This window comes from Mastigoproctus giganteus, chromosome 12 (genome assembly GCF_048544385.1).
Source record: "Mastigoproctus giganteus isolate SK-2022 chromosome 12, ASM4854438v1, whole genome shotgun sequence".
Taxonomy (NCBI): domain Eukaryota; kingdom Metazoa; phylum Arthropoda; class Arachnida; order Uropygi; family Thelyphonidae; genus Mastigoproctus; species Mastigoproctus giganteus.
The window spans coordinates 53,716,438-53,739,988 of NC_143586.1; the positions used below are offsets into that span (position 1 = coordinate 53,716,438).

General features: G+C 38.0%; 1 protein-coding gene across 1 annotated transcript in view; it reads left to right on the top strand.

Annotated features, from left to right (window-relative positions):
• ACOX1 (acyl-CoA oxidase 1) overlaps window positions 1–23,551 on the top strand; it is a 175,493-nt gene that overhangs the window by 113,708 nt on the left and 38,234 nt on the right. The window contains exons 10-11 of the mRNA XM_090386493.1: window positions 9,219–9,362; window positions 13,027–13,132. Coding sequence (XP_090242619.1) covers window positions 9,219–9,362; window positions 13,027–13,132 — 250 coding nt within the window. The remainder of the gene's footprint in view (window positions 1–9,218; window positions 9,363–13,026; window positions 13,133–23,551) is intronic.

Consider the following 23,551-nt stretch of genomic DNA (forward strand, 5'->3'; position numbering starts at 1 on the left):
CTTGGTAAATACATCCCTTTGTTCCCCTCACTAATCTTCTTGCCCTTCTCTGTATTCATTCCAGCAGCTCTATTTCTAAAATGAAGCCTCCACACCTGTATGCAGTACTCAAGATGTGACCTGACAATTGTCTTATATGATGTGATATTCATCTCCTTATCCCCACCAGCAAAATTGCTGTATATCATTAATAAACCTCATTAGCTTCTCTGGTAACCTGTCTACACTGCTCAGAGAACTTTATATCAGACTGCAAAATTACCCCAGACCCTTTTCATTGTCCACTTCCCTGGGTGTAGTACCAGACAGTTGGTACGTTACTCTGGGATTACTTCTACCCATGTGCAGTATCCTCCATTTGTCAATATTAAACTTCAGTTGCTATGTCTCAGCCAATCTGTCTAATTTTCTAGATTTTGTTGCAGAAGCATACCTTCATTACTGTCATTAACCACCTTGCCAACCTTTGTATAATCTGCAATATGAGACATTAAGCCTGATATACCTTCATCAGTATCATTAATAAATACAGGAAACAACAATGGGTCCAGCACCAAACCTTTTGGAACTCCACTAATAACATTAACCCTGAAAGAGCAGTGTCCATTGATAACCAATCTGTCTTCTCCCACAAAACAATCCCTTTATTCCTAGTAGTAACTTGCCTTTAATGTAACAGTGCTCCAATTTGTGCAGCAGTCTTTTATGTGCAAGAGTAATAAAAGCTTTCCAACTATATGATGTCAAAATTACTTTTAACATCCAGTGCCTTTGTTACTGTATCATAGTATCCAACCAAATCTATCAGATAATATCTTCCCTTAATGGAACTATGCTATGACTGAAGTATAACTGCCCTCCTGTCTATATGGTCCTGCATTACTTCTTTAACTGACTCAATTATTTTTCCTTCAACAGAAGTTTAGCTAAGAGGTCTGTAATTACTTATGTCACCCTTTGATTCCCCTTTGTGAATTGGGGGTACTTTCACATATCTCTGGTCCTTCCCCTGAATCCAAAGATGCTCTCATAATTATAGCTAAAGATTTCCTTACTTCCTTTACTCCCTTAATATAATTGGTAGATCCCATTCTCCTCAGGTGCCTTTTTATATATAACTTCAACAATTTCTCTTCCACTTTCCTCTCCTTTATTACAAAATCATTTAACTCCCTGTTAGAGATTGCTAAACTACTGACATCTGCGTGTGAATGTAGATGCAGAATACCTGTTCAGTTGGTTAGTAACCTGAGCAAGACCATCAACAGTTAAACCATTATGTGGGTAATTGTGGTTTATCCCTTTCCTTGTAGTGTTTACATAAGTAAAGAAGTTTTTTCTGTTTTTCTTTGCATCCTTTGCCAAATTTTTCTCATCTGCCACAACTTGCTTGACCTTTGTGACTTGATTGTAGTCTAGTTTATATCTACCATATACTTCTGTATAACCTGATAATTCATATGCATTCCGGCCCCGGGTGCCAAGCGTATTTCGAGGCCAAGCGATATTCTGGTGATATATAGAGCGCTCTTCTAAAGTGATTGAAGTTATTTCCTTTTAAGTTCCTACGTTTCTACCAAAAGCCTTTCTTTTATAACTAGTTCTATACTTGAAAACCACAAGTTAGAACACAGAAAGGAAACACACCTTTCTTTTTCCTATATTTCTTGTTCTATTAACCAACTAACACTTCAACCGCTTGGCCTCCGAGCGGCACTGCTCCTGCCTCCCCGTGGCGGGGCCGGTAATCTGGGGGAAAAGTTATCCCCCAGGGCTAAAAGGAGCAACGATGGATAAAAATGAATATCCACCTCTAGAGCCTTCAAACTCAAGGCTAGACAAACCTAATGATGAAGACGTGAACCAAGCAAAAAGGCTCCGAAGAGAAGTTCAGTGCAATGAAATGCCAAACTTTCTGGTGATACACTCTCTCTCCAACCAACCTGTAGGCAAATTATCACCATTCGTCATCCAAAGATTTCTGGAATCGATTGCTGGAACACCAAAAATGGTTAAACGACTGCAATCTGGAGACCTATTAATTGAAACAGCCAACTCCAAACATTCCGAGTGGCTGCTCAAAACAACTACATTCGGTGGCCTGCCAGTATCTATTACTCCACACAACACCTTAAATTCCTCGAAAGGCGTTATAACCGAATGGGACCTACTTACAATATCAGAAGAGGAATTAGTTAAAGAACTGAGTAATCAAAAAGTAACCAACGCCAAACGCATAATGACCAAAAAAGATGGAAATCTCGTCCCAACTAGGTCAATCATTTTAACCTTCAGTACCCCAGATTTGCCATCCTCAGTAAAAGCTGGCTATTTAAACTGCCGAATTCGGGCTTATATTCCTAACCCGATTCGTTGTTTTAAATGCCAAAAATATGGACATTCCCAACAAGCATGCAGAGGAGAAGCTATTTGTCCTATTTGTGGTTCCAAGGAACATACACAAGCAGACTGTTCAGCATCAAGTCCCATTTGCCCTAACTGCAAAGAAAGTCACCCAGCATTTTCAAAATCCTGTGAAATGTGGAAAACAGGGAAGAAAATTCAAAAGTATAAAATTGAACACAAAGTCACATACCCTGAGGCACGCAGACAGGTTATGTTGACCATGCCCAGTCGTTCATATGCGTCTCACACTCGAAGCTTTATTTCAACAGCAGTACAAACAGATGTATCAATACCCCCCAGCACATCTATGGCTAATTGGGTTAAAAATACACTATCTAATTCAGGAAAAGACACACATCAAACTAAAACCAGTGAATCGACCAACACTCCAATCAGCATCCCAACTGATAATCGGACAGTCTCGCATGATAAAGAAAAATTAAAAACTACCAAAGACAACAAGAAACCTGAATCATCCACCAATAGTATGGAAGTAGATGTACACTCAGATCTTGAGGAACCCATACTAGAACTTCATGCAAATGACACTATGGATACTGGGCGCCCCAGCTTCCCAAAAAAAGACCGGAAAAAGTGCTCAAACAAAAAACAGTCTGATGAATCATCCTCAACTAAACCTAAATGAACCACAGTATCTTACAATGGAATTGCAGAGGTTTTCGTTGCAACACTGACGATATTCAATACTTAATTAACCGATATTCTCCAGCTGCCTTCTGTCTACAGGAAACTTACCTGACCTCACAAATTTCTCCTTCGATAAAGAACTATTGCCTTTATCGAAGAGATCGAAATACCGCTAATGCTGCCCATGGTGGGGTAGCAATCCTAGTAAACTCGAAGATCCCAACTAGACATATCCCAATCCAAACTGAAATAGAAGCTGTTGCTGTTCGCATAACTCTCCATAGTGCAATAACACTTATCTCAATCTACCTACCACCAAACCGTTCTTACTCTTTAAGAGATCTTGAAGACCTGTTTATACAGATACCTCCACCTCTCTGTATATTAGGGGACTTTAACGGGCACCACCCATTATGGGGTTCTCCCAAATTGGATAGACGTGGCCGACTAATTGAAAGCTTTTTAGAGGCACTAAATTTCAGTATACTCAATACTGGTGCACCGACACACGTACAGCTCCCAGCAGGACACACATCAGCAATAGACCTCACAATTTGTTCACCAGTACTAGTCCCAACCATAGAGTGGAATGTAATAAATGATCCCATGGGCAGTGACCACTTTCCAATAGTATGCAACTTTCTGATAGCAAAGACTCCTTCAATTCAACCGTGCAGAAAGTGGAAATTTGTCCGAGCAGACTGGGCAAAATTTCAATCGTCAATCGACCTTGATGAGGAAAAAATCCGCCTCCAACATATTGATGATGCCACAGATTACATCACGTCGCATCTTCTAAATGTGGCTAAAAATACAATACCACTATCAAATCCCCCGGGCCGAAAGCATCATAATTACTGGTGGAATGACAAATGCACCACAGCAAAGAGAGCAAAAAATAAAGCTTGGAATTTGTTTCGGCGATGTCCGAGCACAGTCAATCTTATTAACTATAAGAAATTAAGGGCAAAAGCACGCTTCATACAAAAGCAAGCAAAGAAAGAATCCTGGATCCGTTTTGCCTCTAGTTTTCACAGAAATACTGATTCCAAAATAATATGGAAAAAAATTAGACAGCTGTCTGGTAAGTTTCCTACCATACCTTCTCCAATCCTCTCTTGGAATGGGAAAGATCTCTCTAATCCAGTAGATATAGCTAATGCTTTGGGAAATACTTTTGCCGAAATTTCAGCAGCAACAGCCTATCCTACCTCATTCCAAAGAATTAAAAACACTGAAGAAAAGCATGCTATTCATTTTCAAACTGCCCGTCTTCTCCCATATAACAAACCTCTGCAATATTCTGAACTTTTACATGTCATTAAAACTGCCCGCAATGGTGCTGCCGGGCCAGATGGGATTTATTATGTCATGCTACAACATCTTGATGACAAAGCTTTGCGCTGCCTCCTGGTCTTTTACAATCGCATATTTTTAGAAAATGTTTTTCCAGCTTCTTGGCATCACTGTACAGTTTTGGCATTCCTGAAACCTGGAAAAGATCCATCCAACCCGAATAGCTATAGACCCATATCTCTCTCAAGCTGCCTCAGCAAAATTCTTGAGAAAATTATCCACAGAAGACTCGTCTGGATCATAGAGTCGGAACAGCTAATGAGCCATAGTCAATATGGCTTTCGTCAAAACAGGTCATGCTTAGATCTTATGGTCAAGGCTGAATTTGCCATACGTAATGCTTTTGTCAAACGTGAACATCTAGTAATGGTTTCAATAGACATAGAGAAGGCTTTTGATACCACCTGGCGGTATGGTATACTTAGTGATCTTTACCTTCTCGGACTACGAGGCAACCTTCCTATATTTATTCAGAACTTCTTACATACTAGATCATTTCAAGTTCAATACCAACATGCCCTTTCCACAACTTTCATCCAGGAAGAAGGTGTTCCACAGGGATCAGTACTGAGTGCCACTCTTTTTGCTCTGAGAATAGATTCTATCACTAAGCAGCTTCCAAATACAGTTGAGACTTACCTTTATGCAGATGACCTTTCGATCTCCTGTCATTCTCAAAACATGAGGTCTATTGAAAGACAGCTTCAGATAGCACTTAATAAAATTCAACAATGGGCGAGCCTCAATGGTTATCGGCTCTCACAGCAGAAAACAGTTGCCATCCATTTCTGTAGACAACGCAAACTTCATCCAGATCCCGAACTTCAAATTTCCAACATCGTTGTCCCAGTCACCAGCAACATCAGATTTCTTGGATTAATCCTAGACAACAAGTTAAATTTCCTAGATCATATTAAAAATGTACGGACCTCATGTCTAAAGAAGTTAAACATACTCAGAGCTTTATCTGCCCAAACGTGGGGTGCAGATCGTACCTCGCTTCTTCGTTTATACCGGGCATTAATCAGATCCCGTCTCGATTATGGTGCTCCAATCTATGATTCTGCCAGAAAGAGCGCATTACGCTGGCTTGATCCAATTCAGCACAGTGCTTTGAGAATTGCAACTGGTGCATTCAGAACGTCGCCAGCACATAGTCTCTACATTGATGCTCATGAGCCCCCACTAACTTTACGCAGGAAAACACTGTTACTCAAATATGCTGTCAAGATACAAAGTTGTGCCTCTCATCCCGTTCAGTCATACCTTTTCAACCCCCCATTAGAAATCCTATACAGAAACAAACCTAGTATAGTAAAGCCAGCTGGTCTTCGCCTTCTTGAATTGGTGCAAGTTTGGAATATTTCCATCCATTCCGTAAAGCAAGTGGCAACTTATACTCAGCCACCATGGGCTCCTCCTCCTCTTCCAACCTGTGACACTTACCTCTGTCAATGGAGAAAGAATACTTTGCAAGCATCAAATGTCAACCAAATTCATGCAGTTCACACTCAAAGATATACTGATTTCTCCCCAATTTATACAGATGGCTCTAAATCTAATTCAAATGTTGGAGCAGCTGCAGTGTTTCCGAATACAACTGTATCAGTTTCCCTTCCATCAGAATTTAGTATATTTTCTGCTGAATTATATGCAATTAAACTAGCTTTAGAAAATCTCTATTCTGACAGTTCCTTAAAATCAGTTATTTACACTGATTCACTCAGCTCAATCATGTCATTATGTAATTCCTCAGATAAAGTTCACCCTGTTCTTGATGAAATCAGAAGCTTATTACTGCAAATTAAAGAACGCAACCAACTGGCCACTTTTTGCTGGATTCCAGCCCATTCCGGTATTTTAGGCAATGAACTGGCTGATAAAGCTGCAAAAAACCCAACTACATTTGATTTAACCAATATCCCTGTTCCAGCATCAGATTATGTACTAACCGTTCATGCTGCTTGCCTATCACAGTGGACAGCACTCTGGCACTCTCAGACTAATAATAAACTCTTTCAGTTTAAACATGATCCAAAAATTTGGCGCTCCAGTATCCGTACATCGAGACAAGAAGAAGTAGTCCTTTCAAGGGCAAGAATAGGACATACCCATCTGACCCACCTTCATTTACTCACAGGAGATGACCCACCACAATGTACACATTGTTCTAATAATTTGTCTGTAAAACATATTCTTATAGACTGCCCCTATTATAAACAAGCCAGAACTTCATCCTTGATATCATTGGTTAACCTTCATAAACCAGTAACTCTTGAAAATCTCATTGGTGATAAGGCAAACATTTCTGAATTTTTTGACTTTCTCCGGCAAACTGGGCTTTTCAATTATTTCTGATTTCAGATTTTCTTTTGATCTAGGGAAAACTTATGTTTTAATATAATAAGTGAATAGGCACATTATAGCCTTAGCAGCTTATGTGCCATTAAGCCTCCAGAACAACAACAAACAACATATGCATTCCATGCATTTTTCTTCTCTGCCACATGCCTCATTAGTTCATCTGATATCCACTTAGGTCTAAGCCTTGAACAGTATTTCTTAGTTGGTATGAAACACCTAATAGCCTCTATGATTATTTCCCTGAATGCTTCCCATTTAAAATTTATTGTTGGATGACATCATTAGTTGGTCCTTATTTATAGAATTCAAAACTGTCTTGAGACCACTGTAGTCTCCTTTATGAGAGGAGAGCACATGCATGCAGTGACTTGAAGATGCACAGCTTGTTCATATGCAAACAAATACATCCTATACTGTTAATGTTAACAATACATTATGTATGTAAATTTCTACTTATATATGTATGGGAGATTCCATTTTTTTCACATACATGTGGATATGTGCAGTTGTTCCTTGCTCAGACATGGTTCAATTAGTGCTTGTTTCTTTGAAATAGCACTATTCTAAGACACCTTAGAAGTTGCTTGGGAATCCAAGGAGCTCCTCTTATCAAAAAATAACTCTTTGCTGCTCTTCAGTCATCTGTCCATCTGTTATTCACAGTACCTTCCAAGAAAAAATTTGTAATTTGATTTTTCTGTTAAATATTTAACATTTAATTGATAATTAGCAAGAATACCCATGAAATCTAGGTCAAACTTGAAGTTCTGTTCTAACTAGTGGGGTTGGGGGGGTTGTTTGAAGGATGTTTGTAATTTTCATAATATTTTTCACTGCAGTTCCATCTCAGAAGGATCATTTACATGGAATATTATTTGTAATTGTGTGCTTAGGGCAAAACTCTTCCGACAGTTTTAGCTGCCTTTATGTCTGACTGTTGTTATCAAATTACTTGCATTTTTTGTGTTCACAGGTGTAAAATGTTAATAACTGTGCATTATAAACTAAAATTTTTAACAAAGAATATAATGGCCTCAAAAACATTACAAGGTTGTAAATTTCTCTTAGTGTGTGTGTGTGTGTGTGTGTGTGTTATTAATAAAACCCCAAGCACGAGAGGTATTAGAACCTATAGTACTAGAAGAAACTTGTTGACATTAGCATTTCTATAGATTGTAATTTTCAGGAAATACATATGAGGGAGGTTGTTCAGAAAACAGGAGTTGAATGAATAAATGAGGAAGAAGAAAAGTTGGTTCTGTGAGTTGGACAGTAAAAGGATGTTGACTAGTTTGGAAGAGAGAGCGGAAATTACAGAAGCCAATTCAGAAGAACAGTGCCCATAAAAGGAAACAGAACATCTGTGAGACAGAGTGTGGAGAGATTTTGTTAGAGATGAGTCATTAAGTAACCTAACTGCTTTCTTTTGAAGGGAACCTAGAAGCCCGAGAGAGGTTTTGGGAGCAAAACCTCTCTCAGGAATATTGTTCCTGCTCCAGATGTGGGAACAGTATTCCATGGTGTGGTGGATTTGTGATTTGTACAAAGTGGAACAACTGTTTGGAAGAAAAGTAATACCGAGAGCAAAAGAGAAAACCCAGTTTTTAGATGTAGAGGAAGCAATATTTGTAATGTGCTTATGCTAAGAGAGATTAGAAGTCAGGGTAATCCCCAATAGAGATAAATGATCCTGTCTAGGAATCAGAGTGTCATTGAAGATAACCATAGGAGCAGAAGAATCCTTTGTGCAAGATATAAGACAGGACCGAGTTTTAGAAGGATTGAAGTCAACTAAGTTATCTCTGTCCCACTGGAGAATTACCTGGAGATCAGGATTTAAGGAATTGGTAGTGGATATTTGAGAAGTTGAAGCTGTTTGTGCAGGGAAATGTTTCTCAAACTGGAAGGTGGAATGCAATGTGCTGTCACCAGTAAAACTATGGTTAGGATTTCGGGTTGATGGAAGAAGGTCATTATTATACAAGAGGGGAAAATAGTGGGAGAAAGAACTGAACCTTGGGGAACACCAGCATTAGTGGAGAAGTTAGAAGACAGAAAGCCATCTACCATTAACCACAGTGAGCGGTCAAAGAGAAAACTGGCTACCCAGTTACAAAAAACAGTTGGAAAACCAACCATAAGATGAAAGCTTATTTAGAAGACGTGTGTGAGTGCGTGCGTGCATGCTAGTCAGCTTTATGTTGTTTTTTTGTGAAGTTTCTTCAGTGAACATTGGTCCTGCAACTAACATTCATTGAAGAGAGCCTCCAGGAAGGGCCCAGTGTATATGATTTGAATAAAACCTTTTTTTTTTTAAAATTCAGTATTTTTTTTTTTTTTTTTATGTAATTATGTGCACCTGTACCAATATGCTTTTCTCACAGCATATTTTTAAATGCTATTTTGAAGTATAGTAATTCTCTTTTTCTCTCTTCCTCTTCTAGATACCTACTAAAGTGCTTTAAACATCAACAGCCTTTAAGACCTGGCTCATTTTTTCGATATCTCATTGAAACAGAAGAGCAACCGGTGAAAGAGCCTTTTTCTTTGGATAACATTGTCTTATTGTACAAGGCTGTAGCTCAATGGTAAAAAAAAAAATATGTGTGTGTGTGTGTGTATATATATATATATATATATATATATTTTTTTATAAAATGTATATAGGGTTTTCTTTTTTAGATTTTAATGTATGTATTGGAGTATGTACGATGTGTACATGCTACATAATAGTGTGTTGGATAAAAAGTCCTTTTGAAAAATAAAGTTGTTTAATAAGGGCACTAAAATCTGACTCCATAGCTATCTGATAGAACAGGATGGCACTGGTGGCAGAGGCAGCACCTGAGCCTACTCTGAATGGCACAGTGAAATGTCATTTAATTATCCAAATGAGGTATTACCACAAATGTTGCTAGAATGCTAAAAATAATGCTTGAAATTCAAGTGGAAATGGGCATGTGTGCCCATTTCCACTTGAATTTTGTCTACTTATTTTCGAAAAATAACAATAGGTAATTTCTTTACATATGAATTACCTGATTTTAGAAATTTACTACTGGCACCAGACCCCACTGCCACAGCATTCCTGGCATATGTGCTTCCACACAAGTGAATTTGGCAAACCACTCCTGAAATGTTGCTGACTTCTGTGATAGAACTTACTTTAAATGTCATAAAATGTACATTTAGATTACTCCATTATATTTATCCATAATATGAAGCCCTTTTGCTCACATGGTTAAAATTGGCAACTTTTTTTGCACTTAATTGTAATTATTTTATCGATCTTGAGTAGGCATATCAAAACAGGCATACTACTGATCATATGTGGCCCCCTGGCATTTTTAGTGCCCCCCAAGTGTTGTTGGTATTCACAGGTTGTGTTTTAAGCCTATATGAAAATAATGTTAAATGATGATATTTTAAAAGGAAATACACTAATATAAGATTTAGCGAAAATTCGTGATACTTCGTAAATGTTGATGGCCATGAGATGGCATATTTTTTCACCCCAGAAATGTGCAGAAATGTGTATTATATTTCTCTCATAATGCAATAGCTGTGCTATGGGCACAAGAGTGCAAGCTCTGTGAGAATCAGTTGTGCAGCCTGATAACCTCCCCTGCCCTCTAGAGCCTTTGTGCAGCCCATGGTCACTTCTGAGCTTGGCATACCTGATGTAGAAATTATCAATATTCATGCTTCTAAAATCAAAAGTGAACAAGGTGCATTATGAAAATTGATTATTACTGATTGGTAGCATGAGGATAGGACCTCAGTGTGTATCGCTTTATTTCATTTTGAAATGAAATAGTGATATTTTCATTTAATTTCATGAAGAAAAAATATATATATACAGAAAGAACAAAATTATGGATTCTCGTAGAAAATCTATAGCAGGTGTATGTGCACTCATGGGATATTTGCTCATCACTGATGTAGAATTTCTTTCACATTACCATCTAAAGTAGAAATATTAACAGTGTAAACATAGGAATGCCAAATTTCTCTATATTTAACAAAGTTCATTCCTTTTAAACTCATATAAGAGATCTAAGTTGAACCTCAGTACATTTTGACTTTTCATTCTGTTTATTTATTTATTTTTTTAATCGTGACTCCAAACATAAAATGTATTGCAACCTGTAGTAGTCTAATATTGTGTGTGTGTGCATTCATGGTTGAGAAGACAAAGGATGCTTGTTAACATTGGTTTTGAATTTCCACTTCTGCAGATTGTAATTTTCAAGAAATATGTGTGAAGGAAGGTAAGAAAAGAAGAACAAAAGAGCGAAAAAAAAAAAAAAAAAAAAAAACAAGTAGAAGAGATCAACCAGGAAGGGGAAAATTTGGTTCTGTGAGGGGGAACAGTGAATGGATGTTAATCAGGTGTGTGTGTGTGTGTGTGTGTGTGTGTGTGTGTGTGTGTGTGTGTGTTAGATTGTGATATATATATTTGAGAAGGGTAGTTGGTTTAGCACACCTTTAAGACAAACCTAATCAAATGCCTTAAAATGGGTGGCCAACCCATGGCCTGGCTCCTTATATAAAAAAAAAAGTAAAAATTATACAACCAATTTGAAAAATCAGAAATGCAGCTAAACACACACAGTTTAAATTTCACTTTTATTACCGGAAATTATGAACCTATTTTCAACGTGATGATAACTTACACTTCTATTTTTCCATCTTTTAGCATTAAGGTGGTAAATCATTAAGACATGGCACCTCCGTAGCCAGATGGGCAGGAGCAGCAGTGTGTAGCACACGCTTCTTGATTAGACCAGGGTTCGAGCCTGTGACCACCAAATACGGAGGATGCGGAAATCCAGGAACTGTTGATGAACTAGAGGAATGACCACTGTATATCCCTGGAGCAATATGGCCTTAGTTGCCAATGCTCCTAAAACCCAAATAACAAAACAAAAACAAACATTAAGACATTAGTCCTTTAGCAGTGAACATTTGTTTGGTAACCTATATTGAATTTATTTTTTAATGTAAATTTGTGTGGGTTTTTTTTTTTTATTTTTTTTTTATTTATATATTACAGATACTTAGTAAAATCCTTTTTGTAGTTAATAAAACAGTCAGCAGCTCCAGATATTAGTCAGTATTGGGGGGGGGGGGGCATTAATTTTGGTTACTTCTGGATCTGCCATTAGTGCCATGCAAAGTATTTCCAACAAACTATATGACTCAGAATGCAATAGAACCATCATATGAAGTATCAATGTTGAAAGATGGATGGACAGAAGTTACAGCCAAAAGCTTTGTCAGGAGATCAGAAGACTTGACTACTGAATAAACAACAAACAAATTTTCCATTAATTTCTCTAACAGATGGATTAATAGATGTGGATCAGTAGATTTCTGTAAGTAGCCCTGCTTTTATCCCCATGGATTTTTTTTATTGTTACCACAGGAAGCCAGGAACTGTTGATGAATAGAGGAAATGATCGGGGAAGGGACTGGTATTGTTCCTTTGGATGTTCACATTCAATGGAAAATATAGAAATCAGATTTGGGATGGTTGTTGGTAATGATGGTGATACCTATGTTGAGATTTCAATGCTTGCAAAGTAAATGGTATAAAATTGCCTAAAAAACATTTATTGATTAAATTTATGTTCCATAAGTCTCCAACAATACTTGTTGTTGCTATTTGGTTTTTAGGAGCATTAGCAACTAAGGCCATATTGCTCCAGGGATGTGCGGTGGTCATTCCCTGACCTTTCCGCATTCTCCGTATTTGGTGGTCACGGGCTCGAACCCCGGTCTCATCAAGAAGCGTGTACTACGCACTGCTGCTCCTGCCCACCTGGAACAATACTTGTTTTAAAATAGGTAGTGGCTTCAAATCCTGTAATCCTTTAACTATTTATAATAATCTTTAAATACCAGTGGTCAAACTCTCAATTATATTATAGTAAAAAAATACATTTTATTATGGAATGAAATGACTAGAAGGTAGCAAAAAAAAGCTTTGTAACTTGTTAACAAAAATTTATTGCACATATTGCACGAACTTAACCTTTAATACTTTTTAATTTGTTTTCTGAGTTCACTATATTCAGTTGTATTCTACATTTAACATGCTTCTAAATTGTATTTAATATTAAAAAAAAAGCTGCTTCATTCTGCTTTTATGATTTTAAAGTGAAATGAATTAGGCTATTGCCAGAAATACAAGTGAAAGTGTATCAATGGTAATTTTATTTATTATGAACAGATAAATTTTATTTTCAGCATGGTTCGTAAAGCATCAGAAAGGGTTCAGCATTTAATAGATAATGGTACAGTGCCAGAGATTGCCTGGAATCTTAGTCATGTAGATCTGATCACATGTGCAAAGGTAGGAATTTGCATTATACAATAATGCTGTTTAATTATTTATCCTGTAAAGTGGGATGAAGTAGTTTATCTCAGGCGAATAAATTATATCTCCCTGCCATTGAATGCCAGTAAAATGCAATATTTTAGTTTCATGTTATTGTTGTTTGAGGTAATTTCAAACGTTGAAGGACACTTAAATTACCTTGTGTAATTAATGTATGCAGCAAAAACATTTCTTTATAAATTAAAAACTTGGTTCCTCAAATGAGATGCTGCTTACTAAGGAATTTTTTATGTATATACAGTGGATTCTGGTTATTTGGGCCACCGGTTAATCGGGGCAGCTGTTTATTTGAGGCAAATCTTAAAAAACAGAAACCAATCGAGAAAATAGCCAGGGTTTACTTCACTTAATTGGGACAAAATGCTGTTTAATCGGGGCAGGAGACCGCAGCATTGGAGATTACCCTACGATTGTCTCCGACGGTACCATGTGGTTCGGTCGAAATTCTGGAGGTCACAACCATAAAACAATAAAAACAATTAGCAGTCACCTGTTTATTGGGCTTTTCTATTAGTGAAATCTATCATAAATGGACAGTAAACTTGATCTTACTGAAATTGCAATAATACCGACAGCTGGAATTCTGTGGGTTATTATGGTGAAATGCACTTACACTTCCATTAAATCTTCAATCATATAAAAAAGTTAATTTTCAGATCTCTACATTCATATTTTTAAAGCTTTGTAACTCGTTACTCCGTTCTCAGTGCCTCCGTAGCCGAGTGGTCAGGAGCGAGAGTGCAGTAGCGCACGCTCTTTGAGTAGACCGGGGTTCAAGCCCCTGACTGCTGAATACGGTTGATCTGCCAACCTGCACTGGACCAGCGTGGCAGATTATGGTCCATTTCCCCCAGCATGAATTGTTGAAGAGGCTTCCATCCTGCAGTGGGTTGATAATGGCTGCACTTTACCTTTTTTTACTCCGTTCTCTCTCTGTCTCTTGCGCATATCGTGTTACTTGCGATTTGTGTGTGCCATGTTCTTTGTTATTGACTGCTTATCTTTTTACTGTTTTAAATTTTAACCCCCACCCACAAATGTCAGTGAACAGAAGTGTCAACTAGTTCATATGTACTTATTACAGTACGTATTAATTATTCCGATTTTCACGTATCATTTAAATTTTTAATTGGTAAGGTAATAAAGGGTAAATTTGTGCTTAATATATCTTTGCTTTTATAGCCTGTGGATAATATTCCTCCTATTTTCGCTAATTAGAATCGTTGTTTAATAGAATTAAAATTCAATTCAGAAACGTGATCACAATGACCGTCGCTTACTGCACATTGTATAGTGAACGGTACTTTACTATGCTACCTATGAAATCACGTTACAATGGTGACTCCGTCGTAACGTGATTTGATTGTACAGTGAACCAGTTGTAAAGGGGGGGGGGTACATTGTATTTTAACTATTCACGTGAAACTTCGGATAATTGGGGCAGCCGCTTAATCAGGCCAAAATACACTAGTCCCGATGTGTCCCAAATAACCGGAATGGACTGTATAAGCAACTAAGTTGGCACTGTCTTATTTATGGTTTCATGTATCTGCCAATTTTATATCAGTAAAATTGTATTATTTCAAGTAGTTTTAATGTGGTAAACCTAATTAAGCAGAGCCTGTTCATAAATGTATCTTTTAAATTAGAATTGCTTATAGATTATTGATAAAATTTTTAATCAGCCTTCACTTCGCTAAATTTTTAACTACACTCCCAACACAAAAAGTAATTTAATAAATGATCTAGGGGGCTCTGCCCTGCTCGCTTTGCTCGTCAATCCCCACACATGCTTTTCTACTTAATATGTAGAGTTATGATGGAGTAAGTCAAATCTTTTCTACGTAAAAGACACACCTGTCAAAATGCGCTGATCGATATCTAATCTAATAAAAGAAAATAGAAAGTGTGTAAGAAAAAACTATAAAAAGTAAAATTGTGTAAATATTGAGTGAATGAGAGATGGGTGCCTCAACTACTTCCCCTCTGTTCTCGCCTCCCTGGGGCGGTGACGAAAACTGGGGGTTTTAATGGCTCTCCACATGTTCCCAGCCTAAGTGGCCAGAGGAACAATACCCTGGCCTTACGCAGAGTGTTGTATTCTACACAGAATTAAATTATGGAGTTAGGAGAGACCTCAATACCGCCAGGCAAAAATCACTATGATTGATATCTAATCTAATCATGACTTAGTTGCTTATACATTTACCTGTGCATTTTGTAGTGCACGGCATTCTTAAATTCGAATAAATATCACTATGTAATTATTTACTTGCATTTACATAGGTCACTTAGGAAAAGGCTTTTTTGATTTGGGTTCTATAATGCATGAGGAATAGTGTTGCATCCGAAAGAGAAGGATTAAAATATTTAATTGAAATATATACAAACTATACAAATATTTATAAAATACTAAACTATTTTACAAATGCACAATATTCATTAATGTGCACAAGGTGGTCAATGTTATGGAGGCAGTTGTCAATAATTAATTGCATTTGTAGCGACGTAATTGCCTCGCCATCTTCTCCCATTGGCTCAAATAATAAATATCACCAGGAGGAAAACTTTTTTTAATGTATAGAGAGATATAGAATATTAATATTAAGATATAACGTATAGAATATTAAGATATAATATATAGAATTAATATTAAGTGAAAATCAAGGAAAAATGCTGACATATTTGATTCATATTTTCAACAAATAACAGACTCAAAAATATGAATTAGAAATGCAATAAAAAAGACAAGTAAAGATGTGGATAAATAATAATGGCACAACCATGGATCATAAGTAAATTTTAAACCTATTCATTAATCAAATAGGCTAGTGTTGCCTGGAATTAAAATAAAGTTAATGAAGTAAAATTTAGCAGCCACTGAATTTATGAGGTTAGCCAAGTTCAAAATGTGAAATGTTGCAATCCAATGGGATAAACCAGAATTAAACCAAAGTAGAGTACAGAATGAAAAAAGAGGAAGTCAGCCATTGATCTAGTAGCTTTCTGTGGAGTCTGTACTCCACAGAAAGCTACTAGCTCAATGACTGATAGAACACTATTTTGTTGTTGGCTTTATTTTAATTTTAAATTACCTCTTAGTTAATGTATTTGGAAAATTAAATGCACTAGGCATAATCCTTATGGGTTTTGATAATTAACTATATAATATCGGTGTAAATACACCATAGTTAACCCATATATTTGAGCTACGGTTGTAGCGTAGAAGGCATCGTTTTAAATGTATCTCATAATGTGGTTGCCTTCACAACAAGATAGCTACTATTGAATTACTTCAAATAAATAACGCTTCTCTAGTAGAGAAGACTACTGTTATTTATTTTCAGCGTACCACCACCCAGACGATCGTTTCGAAGCTTTTTGGCTCCGTCATCAGTGGGCGGGTAGGTAATACAATATGCCATCTCAGTTGCGAAGTTATATCCACATTATGAGAGATGCCAGAAGGGTGTGGTGGTAATGTATTTGGAAAATTAAATGCACTAGGCATAATCCTTATGGGTTTTGATAATTAACTATATAATATCGGTGTAAATACACCATAGTTAACCCATATATTTGAGCTACGGTTGTAGCGTAGAAGGCATCGTTTTAAATGTATCTCATGTGAAGGCAACCACATTATGAGATACATTTAAAACGATGCCTTCTACGCTACAACCGTAGCTCAAATATATGGGTTAACTATGGTGTATTTACACCGATATTATATAGTTAATTATCAAAACCCATAAGGATTATGCCTAGTGCATTTAATTTTCTAAATACATTACCACCACACCCTTCTGGCATCTCTCATAATGTGGATATAACTTCGCAACTGAGATGGCATATTGTATTACCTACCCGCCCACTGATGACGGAGCCAAAAAGCTTCGAAACGATCGTCTGGGTGGTGGTACGCTGAAAATAAATAACAGTAGTCTTCTCTACTAGAGAAGCGTTATTTATTTGAAGTAATTCAATAGTAGCTATCTTGTTGTGAAGGCAACCACATTATGAGATACATTTAAAACGATGCCTTCTACGCTACAACCGTAGCTCAAATATATGGGTTAACTATGGTGTATTTACACCGATATTATATAGTTAATTATCAAAACCCATAAGGATTATGCCTAGTGCATTTAATTTTCCAAATACATTACCACCACACCCTTCTGGCATCTCTCATAATGTGGATATAACTTCGCAACTGAGATGGCATATTGTATTACCTACCCGCCCACTGATGACGGAGCCAAAAAGCTTCGAAACGATCGTCTGGGTGGTGGTACGCTGAAAATAAATAACAATAGTCTTCTCTACTAGAGAAGCGTTATTTATTTGAAGTAATTCAATAGCAGCTATCTTGTTGTGAAGGCAACCACATTATGAGATACATTTAAAACGATGCCTTCTACGCTACAACCGTAGCTCAAATATATGGGTTAACTCTTAGTTAATGTACAGTTTCCAAAAATTTATTTAAGATCTGCAATCACATCGTTGCTGTTTGTCCCCATCTACTTGTCTTATCTCTCTCCTTTCTCTAAATTTAATTTTCTAAATTTCTGAAAATTCTAATTTGTTCCTAGTTATCTCTTTCAGTTATATGTATATACACCATATTGCCAAAAGTATGTGGACACTTCTAGGTTATGAGAATCTGAGCCCTACCTGCTCTCCACGTGCCAGGAGTAGATATGAAAGCAACTGTATTCACACTAGAAATAAGAAAATCTTCAAAATACTGGGTATGAAGCATTGAGCTTGGTGATCAATGGGGGGGGGATCATAATAGGATTCCACATTAGTATTGACTTTGTTTGTTCTATTGCAGCAAAACCACAAGGCCCTAAATCAACAGTAGCTGCTATAATCACCAAATAGAAATTTTATGGTGCATACTACAACCAAGAAACTTGAGTATATTGGAAAACTTGATGGAAAGAGATTGGTAGCATTCAGAATAGTGGTAAATAGATCCATTCAGTTCCCACTGAATACATTAACTACAGGAATTCATGGATGCCACAGAAACTGACATTAGTACAAGGACAATACATAGGTAGCTGTATAGCATCAGAATTTACAGAAGAGCTATAACATACAAACCAAACATCACAGTATGTGATGCACAGTGCTGAATTGCTTGGTGCACAGATCATCGTAATTGGTTGTGCACTAAATTCCTAAAATGTTGGAAAGCTGTGATATGGAGCGACACATCATGGTACACAGCTTTCCAATTTGATTACTATTTTTTGGTCTAGCCGCCTGATGGACCCACCAAGCCAAAATAATGGCTAAATTCCTACAATGGAATTGTCGTGGATTCCGGCGAAATACAGATGACATCAAGACCCTCCTGCAAAAGCACGAGCCAGTTTGCTTTTGCTTGCAGGAGACTTATCTAAAGGCAAATGATGATCCCACCATGCATAACATCACAATCTTTCGTAAGGATAGAATTGCGGATGGTCCTGCTCATGGAGGAGTGGCTATCCTTGTGAATAATCAGACCCCAGTTCAGCCCTTGCTAATTACAACCAGCATAGAGGCTGTTGCAATTCGCCTTACAGTGGGATTTCTATTAACGGTCTGCTCTATTTATTTGCCACCTGGGACTGACATCTCCCAGGAAGACCTTGATGATCTTGTAACGCAGTTGCCTCCCCCTTTCTTACTACTTGGGGATTTTAATGGACATAACACCCTGTGGGGTAGTGCTAACATCACTGGAAGGGGACGGGTCATAGAGCGTTTGCTCAATGACAATGCCCTTTCCCTTTTAAATACTGGAACAAACACCTTCTTCCACATGCCTACCCGTACTTTTTCTGCCATTGATCTCTCTATCTGCTCCCCTTCTCTACTCCCTTCACTCACTTGGGAAGTGGAGGAGAATCCATACGGAAGTGATCACTTCCCTGTGATAACCTTGTTACACAGTGGGAGACCATGTCTTCCTTTTAGGTTACCACGGTGGAAGTTTGATCAGGCTGACTGGATTGCCTTCCAACATCAGGCAAATTTTGACCTGAGTACAGTCAGTCAGGAGCCTATCAATGACGCAGTAATGTACATCACAGAAATCATTGTCCAAGCAGCTGCGAATGCTGTTCCAAAAACATCTGCCCGGTTTCCACCATTTCTCAAACCTTGGTGGAATTCACAATGCACAGCAGCAAAAAAAGGCTCAAAACAAAGCGTGGGGGATATTCCTTCGATATCCTACCACTGTTAATCTAATAGCCTTCAAGCGTGCACGAGCCAAAGCACGCTACATTCGCCGTCAGAGTCAAAAGGAATCATGGATCCGTTTTACATCATCTATTAACCAGGCTACCAATTCTAAGGTAGTCTGGGATAAAATCCGGAAAATGAAGGGAAAATATACATCCCACCCTTCTTCAATCCTAGATTATAATGGATGCGCTATTGCAGATCCAACTGCAATAGCCAATGCTCTTGGGGAAACATTTTCTAACATCTCCGCAACATCTTCGTATTCCCCAGAGTTTCTGGTCCTGAAACATAAAATCGAAAAGCAGGCACTTAATTTCAAGTCCAAGGGCCTCTATCCCTACAACGGGGCATTCACTATGCAGGAATTGAAGAGAGCCCTCACTCTTTCTAATGCAAGTGCTGTTGGACCAGATGGCATCCATTATGAAATGATTAAACGTCTTTCACCAAAATCTATGGATTATCTGCTCCTTCTATATAACAGAATCTTTATTGAAGGGCAGTTTCCGGACTCCTGGCGGAAGGCAATCGTCCTTGCTTTTCCTAAGCCAGGAAAGGATCCAAAAGTCACCACCAATTATCGTCCTATTGCTCTGACTAGCTGTCTGTGCAAAATCCTGGAGAGAATGGTTAATTCTCGTTTAATATGGTACTTAGAATCAAATGACCTTCTCTCCAACATCCAGTGCGGCTTCCGAAGGAACCGGTCCACTTTGGACCATCTTATTAGATTGGAAACATCCATCCGGGATGCTTTCCTAAAACGCGAACACTTGGTGTCGGTGTTCTTTGATATGGAGAAAGCGTATGACAGAACTTGGAGATTTGGCATTTTAAAAGATCTGCATAGCCTTGGTCTTAGGGGGCAACTCCCCATTTTTATTAAACACTTTTTAGCCAATCGATCTTTCCAAGTTCGTGTGGGATCCTCACTCTCTCGTTCCTTCAGCCAAGAGGAGGGAGTACCACAAGGATCAGTATTAAGTGTCACGCTTTTCGCCATCAAAATAAATTCCATCATAGAACAACTTCCTCCAACTGTAAACAGTGCCCTCTATGTTGATGACTTTAGCATATTTTGTCAGTCATGCAACATGAGGGTTATTGAAAGACAACTGCAGAAAGCCATTGATCGTCTCAATTCCTGGGCACTTGTTAATGGCTTCAGGTTCTCGCCGGAGAAGACCGTTTGCGTACATTTTTGTCGCAAGCGTAATCTTCATCCTGAACCTGAATTAAGGCTCGGACAAAATGCTATTCCAGTAGCACCGGACACAAAATTCTTGGGACTCATATTTGACAAAAAGTTGACCTTTCTGGATCATATCCGTCAACTCCGCACAAAGTGCACAAGAGGGATGAATATTCTCCGCTTGCTCTCCTCTACATCTTGGGGAGCAGACCGATGTACCCTTCTTCGCATTTACCGTGCACTTGTGCGATCCAGACTAGATTATGGGTCCCTGGTTTACAATTCGGCCAGAGACAGTGTACTTCGTTGGCTGGATCCTGTCCATCATCTGGCTCTCCGTACTGCTATTGGAGCATATCGAACATCTCCAGTCCAGAGCTTATATGTCGAAGCAAACGAACCGCCGTTATCGCTTCAACGTAAGCAGTTGTCTCTAAACTACGCTTTAAAATTGAAATCCCTGCCAGACCATCCTACGTGGCTATCCGTTTTTGAGCCACGATGGGAAAATTTGTACAACACCTGTAAGACTGCCAACCGACCTTTTGGTATTCGTCTCCAAGAGCTACTCAAAGAACTTAATATCAAGGTAGACAAGGTTGCCCAAACACCGAAGCAACCCCTTCCACCCTGGCATGCTCATTTCCCGGCATGTGACTTGTCCCTTAGGAATTGGGGAAAGTCGGACACTCCATCGTCTGTCTACCTGCAGCTTCATTCTGCACACCGAGCTGAACATTCTGACTTCGCGCCAGTTTACACAGACGGTTCGAAGTCGGAATTATATGTGGGATCTGCTGCTGTCTTTACAGACAGCACTACATCGGAGCAGATTCCCTCTGAATGCAGTATCTTTACTGCAGAGCTGCACGCTATAGAGTTAGCCTTGGAACACATTAGTGAATGCCAACACCAACGGTTCATTTTATATTCTGACTCTCTCAGTGTGTTACAGGCTTTAACATCTGTGAGGTATAATCCTCATCTGGTTCTGTCTTGCATTCAGCAGAAGATTCACTTCCTCCGGGAACGTGAATATGATATCCGCTTCTGCTGGATTCCGAGCCACGTTGGGATTAAGGGAAATGATTTGGCTGACACCGCAGCCAAATCAGCAATCTCCAATAACAATCGCTGCCTGTCAGTCCCCTATACAGACTACAGGCAAACAATACAGCAGAAGATACACTCCCAATGGCAGGACTCGTGGAATAGACAGACTGGAAATAAACTATATCGTATAAAGCCTGTAATTGAACCGTGGCAGTCTAGTCTGCGCGTGAATTGTAAGGAGGAAGTTGTTCTTGCCCGGACCCGCATAGGACATAGTCATTTGACACATTCATTTTTGCTGAGGGCTGATGACCCTCCTATGTGTGAGTCGTGTGGCTCAATTTTAACTTTTAGACACATTTTAATTAATTGTCCAGATTTTAGCAATATCCGTTTTACCGCTTTTAATCATCTGACTGAGCCGTATACACTCAGTCAGATTTTATCTGACAATGACCATGTGTCTGCTGTTTTTACCTTTTTAAAGTCAATAAACATTTTTGATCTTATATAAAATTTACATTTTTCTTTTATACATATGTTATACATCTTGACATAGTGACCTAACTATGTAGGTCACCGAAAGTTTAAAAATTTTTTTATATACGACCTGGTCTTGGCTCATTATAGCCTCCGCAGCTAATGCGCCAATAAAAACAAAACAAAACAAACAAACAAAAGCTCTACATCCTTCTTAAAATGTAGTTCTTTGTAGTTATATGTATTTAGTTAAAGTACAATTTAATTGACAGTGAAGTTTAACAAGATTAAAAAATTTTACTGATTAATTCATAATATTATATACTATACTAAGCTAACGCTGTCTAGTACAGTATATTGCATTGTATCGTGTGACAATGGTGGCAAGTTACGAGCGGTAAATCTACGGACACTAAATATTAATTAACTTCCAAAATTTCGCTATCTAAATTCAGAATAAACCAAGGATCCTGACTAATGCTATAAGCTATTTATAGAAAATAATTTAATATAACAGTTAAGTCAATAGACTTAATTTTGGACCATATCAACACATCCACAATCAGTATCTGAATTGACTGCTGTTAAAGGTGGAATGAACCAAAACACTGCTTTCCTGTTATCAAAAATTGGTTTGAACTCTATTGATAAGGATACATTGTATAATTAATGCCAAAGACATACTGACATATTATTAAATATTGTATTAATAAAAGCTTAAAGGGAAGGAAAGGAAATTTTTTTTTTCTTTTTGAAACATGCAGCTCTCCAGTTACTTCTGAAATATAGCATAGATATATAACATACACACTCAGTACATTTAAACCTCTTACTCTTTGATCATTTCTCATAACAGTGTTATATGGCATATTTGGCCTTGAATGTTTGACTGCCATCCTTAATTATGTGGTCTGTGCCTGCCTGCCTAAAGGAGATTGCACAACAATGGCCCTATGCTATAATTCATGGTGCATGTTCTACTCACCCTCCACCCCTCTGAATCATAGAAGAGTGCTTAAATTGATGGTGTGTGTGTGTGTGTGTGTGTTAGCACATCAGCTTTTGTGGCCATATTGCACCTCCCAAGGTTTTTTTGCATTTTCTACTCTGATCCAAGCCTGAGGCAGGATTCGAACCTGTGACCTTTTGGGTTGCCAAGCAGGCACTTTACCCGCCCGGTCAGCTGTGTGTGTTATTTTTTTTCCACACCTTCTGCTATTAGAAATGCGGGAGTTCTCTATTGCCAATTTGTGAGGAACCTTCAAATACCAAAGTCATTATCCTTAAAATTATGGTCTTTGATAATTGAGAACTATTTTCAGTAAGTTTCTGCTTTGTTCGTATTCCATTCACAGTGACAGATTATTGTAGTGTAATGGCATTTGATTTTACAATTA